The 15,257-nt window shown below is 42.7% G+C and overlaps 1 protein-coding gene across 1 annotated transcript in view; it reads right to left on the reverse strand.

Annotated features, from left to right (window-relative positions):
- Window positions 1–15,257, reverse strand: part of LOC126474670 (F-box/LRR-repeat protein 16) — a 788,581-nt gene that overhangs the window by 359,388 nt on the left and 413,936 nt on the right. The window contains exon 4 of the mRNA XM_050102149.1: window positions 11,485–11,776. Within this exon, the coding sequence (XP_049958106.1) occupies window positions 11,485–11,776 (292 nt within the window). The remainder of the gene's footprint in view (window positions 1–11,484; window positions 11,777–15,257) is intronic.

The following is a 15,257-nucleotide window of genomic DNA, read 5'->3' on the forward strand; positions in this document are numbered from 1 at the left end:
CAATCAGAGAGCGGGAGGCGTCATCTCCGGCCCTGCTGCGGCCGTCAGATACACGCGGCCGCCCGTCACCGGCAGCCGCTCCGCTAATCGATGGGCAGTCGCAGCCGCCCACACACTCACCGCAACAGTTCACTCTCCTGCCCCGGTCCTATATGCTAAGCAGTACCGGGTGCAAGTACATGTCGTGACTTAGGCTTCACACGTATGGGAGAACACCGGTTGGAAAACGAGAACCTGAAGATTTTAAACGAGAAGGAATTTAAGTAGAATGAGGAAGCACACCGAAAAAAAAATGTCACCCTCAGAAGACATCAATCAAATACCGTGAACACCGCCTCCATCCTCGATAGTGACCTCCAGTCCAGGAGTTTCTTCAGGTATATCGTATCCAGCTGAAGTCACTAACTGATGGTTAGATCCCGTAAAGTTACCAAATCGCAGATCTGCTGACTGCTATGTTCCAGCCGCTCTTTCAAGTAGTCCCAGACATTTGCTGTGAGATTAGGAATGGGCGATTTAGCAGACCAGTCTCGAGGTGGTTCTGTGAGGTTTTACGGGATACTTCTCTTACAGTGGCCGGGTTGCCTCATCCAATTACCATGAACATAAACGAGAAGTTTGTTTCAAGATACTTCATGATCAAGTGTTGCCCCTCGTCCTAAGACGAGGTCAGTTTCTGTTGAAAAAAGGCGGAATTTGTTGTGGAATATCGTTTAGTACACTCATGCTCATAAATTAAGGATAATGCTGATACATGGTGAAACAACGCTCTGTTGGGCAGTTTGCGGGTTTAAATTACCTCGGGGTATGACCAACCAGTTCATTTGACCTGCGGTCATCGCACGGTGCTACTGGCAGCAGTCCACATATGCAGAGGTGTGTTGGTGCAGGTCAGAGTATGGTGAAGCGAGCAACTGTGTAGACGTTTTCAGACGTGCTAATGGTGACTGTGTGTTGAAAATGGCTGAAAGAACACATGTTGGTGACGTTATGAGGGGTAGAATATTAGGGCGACTGGAGGCTGGTCAGACACAGCAAGTAGTAGCACGGGCCCTCCCAGTGTCACAAAGTGTGATCTCAAGATTATGGCAATGCTTCCAGCAGACAGGAATCGTGTCCAGGCGCTACAGTACGAGACGTCCACAGTGTACAACACCACACCAAGACCGATATCTCACCATCAGTGCCCGCAGACTGCCACGGAGTACTGCAGGTAGCCTTGCTCGGGGCCTTACCGCAGCCACTGGAACAGTTGTCTCCAGACACACAGTCTAGATATTTAGATTAAAGTTCAGTCTTGATCACGTTATGTTTGTTTTAATGAGTAACCGGTTTCGGTTTTTTCTATAAAACCATCATCAGACCCATTGGCTCCCTTGGGTTGGTAGGTGGAGCTCTCCTTGCTGCTGTGCAGTTGACTGCACAGCAGCAAGGAGAGCTCCACCTACCAACCCAAGGGAGCCAATGGGTCTGATGATGGTTTTATAGAAAAAACCGAAACCGGTTACTCATTAAAACAAACATAACGTGATCAAGACTGAACTTTAATCTAAATATAACAATTAATTGATCACTGAATTCCAAAAATGTTTACCAAAATTGTACACAGTCTAGAGACGACTGAACAGAATGGTTTATTCGCCCGGAGACCTGCAAAGTGCATTCCACTGACCCCTGGTCACAGGAGAGCCCATAAAGCCTCGTGTCAAGAACACAGTACATGGTCATTGGAACAGTGGTCCCAGGTTATGTTCACGGACGAGTCCAGGTATAGTCTGAACAGTGATTCTCGCCGGGTTTTCATCTGGCATGAACCAGGCACGAGGTACCAACCCCTTAATGTCCTTGAAAGAGACCTGTATGGAGGTCGTGGTTTGATGGTGTGAGGTGGGATTATGATTGGTGCACGTAGACCCTGCATGTCTTTGACAGAGGAACTATAACAGGTCAGGTGTATCGGGACGTCATTTTGCACCAGTATGTCCGCCTTTTCAGGGGTCCAGTGGGTCCCATTTTCCTCCTGGTGGATGATAACGCACGGCCCCACTTAGCTGCCATCGTAAAGGAGTACCTTGAAGCAGAAGATATCAGGCGAATTGAGTGGCCTGCCTGTTCTCCAGACCTACACCCCATCGAGCACGTCTGGGATGCTCTCCGTCGACGTATCGCTGCACGTCTTCAAATCCCTACAACACTCCGACAGGCACTGGTGCAAGAATGGGAGGCTATACCCCAGCAGCTGCTTGACCACCTGATCCAGAGTATGCCAACCGTTGTAGGCCTGTGTACGTGTGCATGGTGATCATATCCCATATTGATGTCGGGGTAGGTGCGCAGGAAACAGTCGCGTTTTGTAGCACATGTGTTTCGGGACTGTTTTCTCAACTTATCACTGATACCGTGGACTTACAGATCTGTGTCGTGTGTGTTCCCTACGTGCCTATGTTATTAGCGCCAGTTTTGTGTTGTGCCACATTGTGTGGCACCATATTCTGCAGTTATCCTTATTTAATAGCATGAATGTATTACCGTTTCAGCTGCTATAGTTTCATGAAGTTCTGATACGTGGCCTCCAAAATGTCGTCTGTGACGGAAGTAAGTTCCAGACGAGAGCTGTCATTGAGGTTCTTCTGGCGGAAAACCAAAGCATCGCAGGTATTCATAGGCGCTTGGGGAATGTCTAAGGAGGCGTGGCAGGAGTTGTCAAATGAGGAAGTCATGCATCCAGCCCTGTGGATGTTGTCGCCTTCGAAAACAAGACTGCCCACAGCACATTTATCAATGATGGTGTACGTGGGCCTTCAATAAGTAATGCAACACATGTTTTTCTGAAAGCAGGTTAGTTTTATTCGGGTTTGCAATACGACATATTATTCCCCACTCTTTTGGCTCCATAACAACATAACCTCCGTTCAGTGCGACGGCCTCACGCTTCGTTAGTGGGAGGGTCTGTGGTACCACTCTACTGGTCGACTTCGGAGCCAACGTCTTGCTGCGTCAGTAACGTCCCTATCCCCCACCTACTGCATCCATCATTGGGCCAAACGGAAGTCGGAAGATACGAGATCCGGGCTGTAGGGTGCATGAGAAAGAACAGGCTAACGAAGTTTTGTGAGTTCCTCTCCTGTGCGCAGACTTGTGTGAGGCCTTGCATTGTCACGAAAATGGAGAAGTTCGTTTGCATTTTTGTGGCGACAACCACGCTGAGGTCGTTCCTCCAAATTCCTGAAGGTAGGACAGCTGTGTGTGGCCGGCAGACAAGCGGGAAATCGGACAAGTTTGCACGACGTTGTTGCGATGTTTACAGACGCCTCGCCCAACAACTCGCCGTGCTTTTGTTCACTACCAGGCGTCCGTAGACATTCCACACGCGCCTTTGAATACCCGTGATGCTCTAGTTCTCCGTCAAAAGAAACTCAATGACAGCTCTCTGTCTGGAACGTACTTCCATCACAGACGCCAGTTTGAAGGCTACATAAAACGCCCCCACCTATCAGAACTTTATAAAACTGTAGCAACCGCAGCTAGAATATTCTAAGATGTCCCACAAAAAATTCGCCGTTTTTTCAACTGAAATTGGCCGAGAAAAAAAGTGTAGCATTATTTGTTGAACGGCCGTCATAGAACGAGGGGCAACACTTGGTCGTGAAGAATCTGGCAACAAATGTTCCAGTTTATGTTCATGGTTACCTCGATGAGGCGACCCGTCCACGGTAAGAAAAGAATCCCGAAGAACCTCGGAGAACCAAGTCGAAACTGATGTACAAAGGGCGTTCAAAATGTTTTGCACAGTCGTCTCTATTTTTTTTATTTTTTGCAGGAGGAGAACTAAATTTTTTGTGAACATACTTGGAACATTTAGCTATAAGTTGGTGCATAAAAGTATTTTCTTTTATTTACAGGTGAGCCTTAATGGACCGTGAAGCAGATGCCAGGTAGCGACAACGGATGGTGATGGAGTTCCTCTTCAAGATCGGCGATGACTCTGCCTCGTCGATTTACAGGAAGTTGCTCCCTGTTTATGGGGAGGACACAGTGAATCACAGAAGTATCCAGCGGTGGTTGCAGAGGTTTAAAGAAGGTAATTTCTTTCTACTGGACAATCCACGATGCGGTAGACCATCGACGGAAGTGAGTGATGTGAATAAGGAGATCACTGATCAAATCATCCAAAATGACAGATGTGTGACGACACGACAGCTTGCTGAAATGACTCGTTTGTCATTGGGTAGTGTGGTATCACTGTTGCAGCCACACGTCTGTCATTTTGGATGATTTGATCAATGGTCTCCTTATTCACATCACTCACTGCCGTCGATGGTCTACCGCATCGTGGACTGTCCAGTAGAAAGAAAATACCTTCTTTAAACCTCTGCAACCACCGCTGGATACTGCTGCGATCCACTGTGTCCTCCCCATAAACAGGGAGCAACTTCCTGTGAATCGATGTGGCAGAGTCATCGCCGGTCTTGAAGTGAAACTCCATCACCGACCGTTGCCATAACCTGACATCTACTTCACGGTCCATTATGGCTCACCTGTAAATAAAAGAAAATACTTTTATGCACCAACTTATAGCTAAATGTTCCAAGTATGTTCACAAAAAATTTAGTTCTCTTCCTGTAAAAAAATTAAAAAATTGATACGACTCTGAAAAAGTTTTTGAACGGCCTTTGTAAATCTTCCACAGAGCGTGGGTTAAATGCCTCATTGGACCGTCGCTGCACTCGACTGCTCGCATCATTTGAAAAGGAGCAACATTGTAGCTCGTTGGAATACACTATACCCTTTCAGTCAGCTACTGTGTACTTTCTGCAGTACTGGAAGCACTGAAGACGTGCATCTTTATGTGCCGGTTTGAGCATGGCCTTTTGCAAGGTAACCGAGTCCTAAATGTCCATCGCTTACAGCTCACCTGGCAATGTTCACTCGGAAACTAGTTGAGATAGGCATGAACACACTGGAGGCAGCAACTGCTGTCAGATTTGAAACCGACTGACAGGGATTGACACTCGTCCCCGGTTCCTACAGGTTAGCATCTTCTTACGATCACTGTTCTATAAATATGCGCTCTCTCCTCTTGTGCTATGTATTCACTAAGCGACTATGTGTCGTTTCTGCAATTTTGGGTCACTTGTTCACTATTGTCGCACATTTAATAAACATCTTCTCCTGTTTTATGAATATATTGACATACTTCTGTTTATATTTTCTTGTTTTTAGATACAATGACGGCTGCAAAACCGAAGCTGGTAATCAATTTTAGTAAAGTAGCATCTGAGCACGGCATTGATTTGCATACTCTAACTAGCTTAGCAACCACTGCTTCGCTCTCGCAGACGGTATGTTTAATCGAATTCCTACGTTGTTCATAAATTGAAACACCTTCTTAGCTTTTTATGCTAATTAAGGCCATATAAGCACGCGTCTTTTACGGATGTACTGCTGACCAAAAAGCGATTCTGGTAGCTGGAGTCCAAAGTTTTTATTAATCATACCTTCTGCGTTTTTGAGGAGGTATTTCCATTGCAACTTTCATCCCCTAACAAATATTTGGTTATATCTAACCGAGAAGTGAAATACCAGTTTCCATAAATTTAGCTTTAAAACTTTTTTTAATGTAAAGAAATAATTTCTTAAAAATTGTTATCCGCGATTACGCTCCATTAGGGGCTGAGTTTCCAGAAACACTGAAACACGTACTTTTTAATTTCTAATCGAGAAGCCAAATACTAATTGTCATAGGTGTAACCTGAAAAATCCTTTAGTGGTTCTTTAGTAATTACTTCTATTCAAACAAACGTTCACCCACTATTTTATCCCCTTTGTGGTTAAATTTCCAAAAATGCTGAAACATGAATTTTCATTTTCTGAGTGAGAATCCAAATACCAGTTTTCCTCTTCGTAGTTCTAGCTTCAAAATTCCCTTAATAGCGTCATACTTTCCAAAAACCTCTCATCCCCTAATTCACCCCTTTAGGAGTGGAATTTCGGAAAGTTCCTTCCTAAACGATGCCTTCACTATAAGATCCACACATTCTCCAAACTTCAAGTTTCTATCCTTAGCGGTGTGGGCTGGGCGATGGTGAGTTAGTGAATCAGTCTGGCCCTGTCTCATCCCCTTAGCGGTTTAATTTACAAAAACAGTGGAACATATATTTCTTCGTCTCTAAACGAGAAGCCAAACCAGTTTTCAAATTTTTGATAATGGTTCTGTAATGAAATATTTTAGTAAAACCTTTCATCCCATAGGGGTTGAATTTCCAAAAATAGTGAAACACATATTTTTTTATTTGTGAGTAACAAAATTTAAATTTTCATATATTTAGATTTAAAATGCTTTCTTCTTCTTCTTCTTCTTCTTCTTCTGCTTTTACGGCCTCATTGGACCACTTCAGTCAATCATTTCTGGTCCTCTTCTTTGGTATTTTCCCCTTCCGAGTGGCCCAGTATCTCTTCATTCGTTCCGATGCTTTTCGTCGTTCCTTATCTGTAAATACCCTTTTCATTGTATGTCGTTTGTCAATTTTTGGTTTAAATATTATTTCTGTGTCCCTCAACTTCTTTAAATTTGGCGTTTTGTTCTGCAAATCATCCAGAGTTATTTCCAGTTCTTCCATATCCTCTCTTATTTCCTTAAGCCATCCTCCTTGTTGTTTCAAATTCCAGAGTTTCTCAATAATTTTCCTTGATAATCTGGTTTCTGGTGTCCTCAGAATGTGACCACAAAAAGAGATCCTTTTCTTTCGTATAGTATCAGTGATGGGCTCCAGTTCTCTGTATACCACTTCATTTGGAACTATCCGCCATTGCCCAGCTTTTTGATATTTCTTATTTATGCATGTTCTAGCAATTCTTCTCTCTACTTTTAAAATTTTGTCAATTCTGTTTTTCTGGGTGACTTTAAAAAGAGTTTCACTTCCGTATGTAACCTCTGGTTGAACCACCGTCTTGTAATGTTTTAATTTTGTTTTAATTGATAGACATTTTTTATTGTACGTAGACCATGTTAGTTTTTGAGCTTTTATCATTTTATTAGTTCTTGCTCGCCATGCAGGTTTCTCGTCCAATTTATGTGTTATAATTTCACCCAGGTATTTAAATTGTTTCACTATTTTAATTTCCCTATTGTTCACTGTGATGTGATCTATTACAAGTGGATCCGTTACCATTATTTCAGTCTTTTCAAATGATATCTGGAGTCCTAATTTTTGTGCTATATTTTGTAAGCTTGTTATTTGTTTCGTGGCTTCCTGAATATTATTAGCTTTCATAATAAATATTTTCATAAAAAAATTCAGCCCCTATTTCACCCCATTATGGTTGGAATTTAGAAAAAGACCCTAAGTAGAAGACCCACACCTTCTCCAAATTTCAAGTTTATATGCTTAGCTGTTTGGCCTGGGCTCTGATGAATTAGTCAGTCAGGACATTATCCTTTCTAGAGAGAGTAGGTGTGTCTACTTCAATTGTATGTGACTAAATGTTAAGCGAAGATGCGTTTGAAGTGATTCACTTTGGAAATAAGCTCAGTACAGTCACGACAGTACTAGTTCTACTGATTATTTGATTTGATATGCCGTCTACTGGTGAACATAATAGTTAGATGTCACCACGCTGACGTTTCATCGTTGTTGGTTGTACATTAAAATCAGTCACACTGGAATAACAATAAAGTACCATTGGATTTTCTTTCCCTGCAGGGAGTTTAATTTAAAGTAGTAAGTGTTCAAGAGAGTAGAAAGCATTAAGCTTATTTTCACATGTTTGGGCTCCATAATGGAAGATCTTGTTTCCATTGTTCATATATCACAGATTCTCTTAAACAGTGCCCAAGAAGGTATGCAACAGCTTACGATTTCTTTACCGGATTTTAAGTCATCCTTTATATAATGTGCTTTGGTCCTTTTGTGGGTTTTAGGGTGCTAGTGTGTGCAACTTCCACTGACCAATCGGCTACAAATACTTGAATACAAGATCGTCGTTTATTTACCACTTGATTATTTGTCATCCTTTGCATCTCATTTATTAGAAGAGATCCAATGCAGTATAATCCAGAAAATGTATATAGTATTTGTAGAGAAAATGTTATTGCGGTGGAGTCTAGAGTGCTATTCTTGGGTTTCGAGTCCTTATCAATTAAACACAACAGTACTCAGTCATAAATGCACTGCTAGGATTGTATTAGGTCGGTATGATTGACACGAAAATGTAACTTAGTTCCTCAAGGAACTTGAGTGTGTATCTTTGGGAGGAAAAATAGCGACATCCTCATGGAATTCCGTTAGATAGCAGTTAAGAGAACCGATATTAGAGCAAAGCTACGTAGCAATACACCTATCTTCTTAGCCGAGTTCGCTAACGCATGCCTGTGTGATCGCGCTTGACTTGACGGTACCCGGTTCGGATCCTGGTGGTGGAAGACATTCCCTCGCCCCATGCGCTAATGGAGGCACTGTTTCTTTCCATCCAATCTATTTTTTCTTACCTTGATGTAAGCCGCTTTCAGCGCATCAGAAAAGTTTTATTCAAGGGCGTTTACAGGGATGTACTGGAGGCAGGCGCTCTTCGTTAATTACGAGGCAGAACGGAAGCAGTTAATGTGCTACAAATAGCCGATTCAGCATGAGAAGGGGGGAACCGACACGATCTCGGCATGGCGATGCGGTAGCCTTAGGTATCAAACAATGTTTAATAACTTATATTACAATCGAAGCAGCTTACAGAAATTAATGAATTTCTTAGGGAAAGTCTTTATTAATTAAATGTCACTATGACTCAGTGATATCAAAACATTCGGGTTGATAGAAACATGTGGGGATCGCGCTATCGACCGATTTCTCACATACATATACGAGATAGAACTAACTTCAGCCTGTGGTCGCAAGGACTTTACTGGTTTTGGAGACGCCGTCTCGTTGACAATCCCGCGGCAGTTGAGCGTAGTAATCAGGATGAACAACACAAAGTGCTTTGGCATATGACTTAATCGTAATAAGGTCTCGAAGTATTGTAACTATTTAAAGCTGATATTAAAACATTATTTATTCGATATTGTGGAATGTAGTCGTAGAACTTTGAATCTCCCACGTACACGTGTGCAGGGTGTGGTGCAGAATAAACACAGTGATCTGTACACAGTGAACATCAATTGCACGTTAGCTTGCCCGTATTCCAATTAAATCTATCCATTCCTGTATTTTCTAATATAGCCAGGTTACAGAGCCATGAAGCAAAGCCGAACGGTGATTGGCAAGACTATATTATAAATTTCACTTGTCTTCATTCCAATATACTGTAATACAACACCAACTAGATGATTACCAGTTTCGGTTGACTAGCAACTCTCCTCAGATCATGCTTACACTATAATTAGTGCCGCGTTAACCACAAAAACATCACTACTAACGTAGCTTGTCAATATCCAAGGACTTCATAAGCAGCGGGACAATATTGGGAGTTTTTTTCCGCTAGCTTTCATACTTTGTCATTTTTTAAATCTACAGGTATAAGTTAGTAAGTCCCATCCACCACCTTTACACATTATAATAATATAAATTCTTCTATGGTATAAAAGGAGTTGTCAGGGAGAAACTTATTAGTTTGTTTCAAATTTTACTTTGCTGTTTATCAGACATTTTATACCGCTGGGTAAACGATCAAACTTTTTGGTTGCAGCATTGTGCACCCCTTTTTACGCTAAAGACATCCTTAATGTGGAGTAATGAATACCATTTTTGCATCTGGTTTCGTAATTATGTATATTTTTGTTCTTTTCGAACTGCAGTGGATTATTAACAACAAACTTCATGAGGGAATAAATATACTGTGAAGCAGAGTAGTAAGAATACCTAACTCCTCAAACAAACTTCTGTCTTTTTCAAATGAGAGTGAGACCATCTGCAGAAAACTGTTTACCATTTCTTCAGTGGCTGTATGTATGCTTGGAATGATTACAATTCTAGTGCAGCCGGCAAGAACAACAAATTTTGTTTATTTATATTAGACAGAAGATGCTTAACGTATTTGAGAAAAAATAAGGACCTAAGATTAAGCCTTGAGGAACTGCAAAACACGATTTCTCCCTAGGCATAAGAATTTTTCCCCGATCATATCAATTGTTATTACATTATGCTATGACCAAGACCAATAAATTTATAATAATTAATACAGAGAGTACAGTTTGGTAGTTGTGGTATACTAATAAATTATGTAGTAAGTGGTAGGATTATGGGTAGTACAGTTAGCATTTTAAGGAAAGAAACGTAAATGAATGTGTAAGACAGAAACTGAGAGCCGCCGATTTCTCTTTATTTTGTTGTTGGTTTGATTTCTTGCACATAATTAGAGTTGCACATTATACGGTGTTAGTCCATTGCGTGTTTTACATCCTTATGGAATACAAGTTGTATTTTATAAGAAATGAAGATTAGTTGATCGTGTAACTTTTCTACTTTCATGTAACCAAAGCAACTACTTTTGATGCATGTACAGTTTATATGTCCAAAAAAAGTATGAATAATTTATTATTGTTGTTTTTTGTACTCAATAGAACGTTAGAATGTTCTTCGTCGTGATCAAAGGCAAGAGTTTCCTGTTGTTACTGACAAATTCGAAAGTTATTTGTTCATAAAAGAAACATGTTTTACATAAGTTCGACGAAGTATTGAAGCAATGAATGACATATTTCGCTGTGAAGTTTTTATTTTTCTTTTTTGTTGAAGAAACTGCGCTTCTATCATTATATAATAAACCTGATTTTTTTCTTCATTTTTACTACGACGTTACTGAGTTTCATTTTATAAATCAACAATTTAAAAAAAAACTTTGACTAAATATTTACTTCCGTTTTGCTATAAATACTGTTTATTTTTAAGTAACAGGTAGGAAGATAATTATGTGGAACAAAAATGTTCTGCAGGTTATACAGCCCTTTAATTATCCTCGCACAGCTTCTAGACGATTCACCATTTCCGGTTTTTAGGGAAATCTCGTAAGTCACTGATTGCATACGTAGAGAAAGCGATCGTTATGAGGTAACGCCCGATACATATGCAACACACTAACGAACAGGTAGTGCGGGTATGACCTTAGCTGAGAAACGCTACCAGGAAAACTACCGTAATCTGGACTTACTTCAGGTAGTTTTACAGAGTGGTAAGACTGATGTATTGGCTTCACGAGAACGTGTCTGATGGTAAGTTTTCAACAGGGATTACTACTGCGGTGTTAGCTTCCCAAATACGGTGTTGGGTACCTTAGAGTAGAAAAGAAATCGCCATTATAGGAGACGAAGCACCATGTACCATGCCCTGTAAGTGGTTCGCGAACTGTGTATCTATAAGTAGATTGCGAGAGAAACTGAAAAACATAGACGGGTAACGTTACAACAGATTGGCGCGTTGTAAGGCCTGCGAAGATGGCGTCTTGATGCCAGGTGGGAGAGCAGCGTGTGGAGTGGAATGGATTGGAGTGAGGACTCACCGATGTTGACGATGCCGTGGTTGGTGAGCTCCCAACAGCTGTGCAGGCGCAGGATGGAGAGCGAGCCGCTCTGCTTGGGCGAGAAGTAGCCGAGCGCGGCGTCGGTGACGTGGTAGGCCTGCAGCGAGAACTCGTACAGCGAGGGCAGCAGCTGCGCCACGGCGCCCACCGCCTCGTCGGCCACGTTGATACAGTCGGACAGCGTCAGCGAGACGATGCGCGGCGTCAGGCACGCCCACAGGCCCGCCTCCGTCACCTCGTTGCAGCCCGCCAGCTCCAGCTCGAACAGCGCCTGCATCGGAAACAAAACAACACAATGCAGGATCAGCAAACAGACAGACCTATCGACAAGCTCAGATCAGCGTAATAGGATCTTCGAAACGCCGTTTATTGGGTACATAAGGACAAGACGGCATATTTTACATACACTACTGGCCATTAAAATTGCTACACCAAGAAGAAATGCAGATGATAAACGGGTATTCATTGGACATATATATTATACCAGAACTGACATGTGATTACATTTTCCCGCAATTTGGGTGCATAGATCCTGAGAAATCAGTACCCGGAACAACCACCTCTGGCCGTAATAACGGCCTTGATACGCCTGGGCATCAAGTCAAACAGAGCTTCGCTGGCGTGTACAGGTTCAGCTGCCCATGAAACTTCAACACGACAACACAGTTCATCAAGAGTAGTGACTGGCGTATCGTGACGAGCCAGTTGCTCGGCAACCATTGACCAGACGTTTTCAATTGCTGAGAGATCTGGAGAGATCTGGAGAATATGCTGGCCAGGGCAGCAATCGAACATTTTCTGTATCCAGAAAGGCCCGTACAGGACCTGCAACATGCGGCCGTGCATTATCCTGCTGAAATGTAGGGTTTCGCAGGGATCGAATGAAGGGTAGAGCCACGGGTCGTAACACATCTGAAATGTAACGTCCACTGTTCAAAGTGCCGTCAATGCGAACAAGAGGTGACCGAGACGTGTAACCAGTGGCTCCCCATACCATCACGCCGGGTGATACGCCAGTATGGCGATGACGAATACACGTTTCCCATGTGCGTTCACCGCGATGTCGCCAAACACGGATGCGACCATCATGATGCTGTAAACAGAACCAGGATTCATCCGAAAAAATGACGTTTAGCCATTCGTGCACCCAGGTTCGTCGTTGAGTACACCATCGCAGGCGCTCCTGTCCGTGATGCAGCGTCAAGGGTAACCGCAAGCATGGTATCCGTGCTGAGAGTCCACGCTGCTGCAAACGTCGTCTAACTGTTCGTGCAGAAGGTTATTGTTTTGCGAACGTCCCCATCTGTTGACTCAGGGATCGAGACGTGGCTGCACGATCCATTAGAGCCATGCGGATAAGATGGCTGTCATCTCGACTGCTAGTGATACGAGGCCGTTGGGATCCAGCACGGCGTTCCGTATTACCCTCCTGAACCCAACGATTACATATTCTGCTAACAGTCACTGGATCTCGACCAACGCGAGCAGCAATGTCACGACACGATAACCCGCAATCGCGATAGGCTACAATCCGACCTTTATCAAAGTCGGAAACGTGATGGTACGCATTTCTCCTCCTTACACGAGGCATCACAACAATGTTTCACCAGGCAACGCCAGTCAACTGCTGTTTGTGTGTGAGAAATCGGTTGGAAACTTTCCTCATGTCAGTACGTTGTAGGTGTCGCCACCGGCGCCAACCTTGTGTGAATGCTCTGAAAAGCTAATCATTTGCACAACACAGCATCTTCTTCCTGTCGGTTAAATTTCGCGTCTGTAGCACGTCATCTTCGTTTTGTAGCAATTTCGGTGGTCAGTAGTGTAGTACCCGATATTTTTTTTATTCCCTAATCCACTTGTCTTCCTCAAGACCTGTTCAAAAACGTGCCATAATGCGCCGTTGTCGTAAACTAGACGTTATTAGAAACGTAACATAGAAGCAGCTTTGTACTAGCGTACAGTAACTTGTCCACTTTCTGGAGAGTAAACAAATGGAAGCACAAGAAAAATGTACACCAGTCACTGAGTCAACAGTTTTCAATTTTAGATCTGTTCGTGTACGATATACACCAACGAAAACGACTTCTCGGTGTAAGTGTACATGAAAAGAATGGAAATAGTGGCACGTTAGAATGTCATATAGACTGGTTTTAGGAATGAAAATCTACTGTTCAAAAAGCTGGCGTGTGCTTGCGAGTGGGTTAATCGCATCAAAAGCGAGAACAGGAGATCTGGCGGCTTTGTCTGTGCGAGTTCTATGATGGTTGCGTTACCTGACGCTGAAACTTGTCGTCTCCTATAGCGTCACAGGAAGACGGGAAAATATGCGCCGGGATGGTAGGCTCTTTTCAGGATATCGCTCTCTACAGACTTAGTCTACCTGAGTAGCATTACGCCTACTTCCAGACACAATAAACGAAAACTGATGACGGTACATTTTTAAGCACGGACTTGTTTTACTGTACACAACACGTCGGTTGCAAGTACTACCTCTATCCGTATAACCAATAAGGAAACCGGCCGCGGTGGCTGAGCGGTTCTAGGCGCTTCAGTCCGGAACTACGCGGCTGCTGCGGTCGCAGGTTCGAATCCTGCCTCGGGCATGGATGCGTGTGATGTCCTTGCGTTAGTTAGGTTTAAGCAGTTCTAATTTTAGGGGACTGATGATCTCAGATGTTAAGTCCCATGGAGCTTAGAGCCATTTGAACATTATTGCATTTGATGTTTCGCTAACTTACATTTTCCACAAAGGAGTAGCATTTGTAGGTTTTATTTGTTGATGTAGATTGTACTCACACAAACCTTCAATTGGAGAATGTTGAATGAATGACCTATTTGTATTTTCCATGGGTATCCATTTATTTACTGCCAGCTTAGCAAGTGGATGAGTTACGTTATCTCGGGTGACTGCACTGTGTGCTAGAACAAGTGAGTTAAAGTCAGTTTTGTGTTAAGTTTTTAACACCGTCACGTTTACGTGGATGGTAAATTGTAATACGACTTTGAAAAAGCCTTCAGGAGAGGAAGTCGGTCGTTGTTGTGGTCCTCAGTCCAGAGATTGGTTTGGAGCAGCTCTCCATGTTACTCTATCTTGCACAAGCTTTTTCATTACCGAAAAACTATTGCTCCCTACATCATTCTGAATCTGCTTATTGTATTCATCTCATGGTCTCCCTCTACGATTTTTACCGCTCATACTTCCCTCAAGTACTAAACTGGCGATTCCTTGATGGAATGTGTCCTACCATACTATCCCTTCTTTTAGTAAGGTTGTACCACAAAGCTCTATTCTCCCCTATTCTATTTCGTGCCTTGTCATTAGTTTTGTGATCTACCCATTTAACCTTCAGCATTCTTCTGTAGCACCACATCTCAGAAACTTGTATCCTCTTCTTGTCCAAATTGTTTATCGTCCATGTTTCACTTCCATACGTGACCACGCTCCGTACAAACGCTTTCAGGAAAGACTTCTTAACACTTAAATCTATATTCGATGTTAACAAATTTCTCTTCTGTAGAGATGTTTTCTTGCCATTGCCAGTCGACACATTTTGTATCCTCTCTACTTCAGCCATCATGAGTTCTTTTGTTGCCCGAATAGCAAAACTCATCTATTATTTTAAGAATCTCGTTTCCTAATTTAATACCCCCAGCTTCATCTGATTTAATTCGACTACATTCCATTATTCTTGTTTTGCTTTTGCTGATGTTCGTCTTATTTGTCCATTCCATTCAACTGCCGTTCCAAGTCC

This window comes from Schistocerca serialis, chromosome 4, assembly GCF_023864345.2.
Source record: "Schistocerca serialis cubense isolate TAMUIC-IGC-003099 chromosome 4, iqSchSeri2.2, whole genome shotgun sequence".
Lineage (NCBI taxonomy): Eukaryota > Metazoa > Arthropoda > Insecta > Orthoptera > Acrididae > Schistocerca > Schistocerca serialis.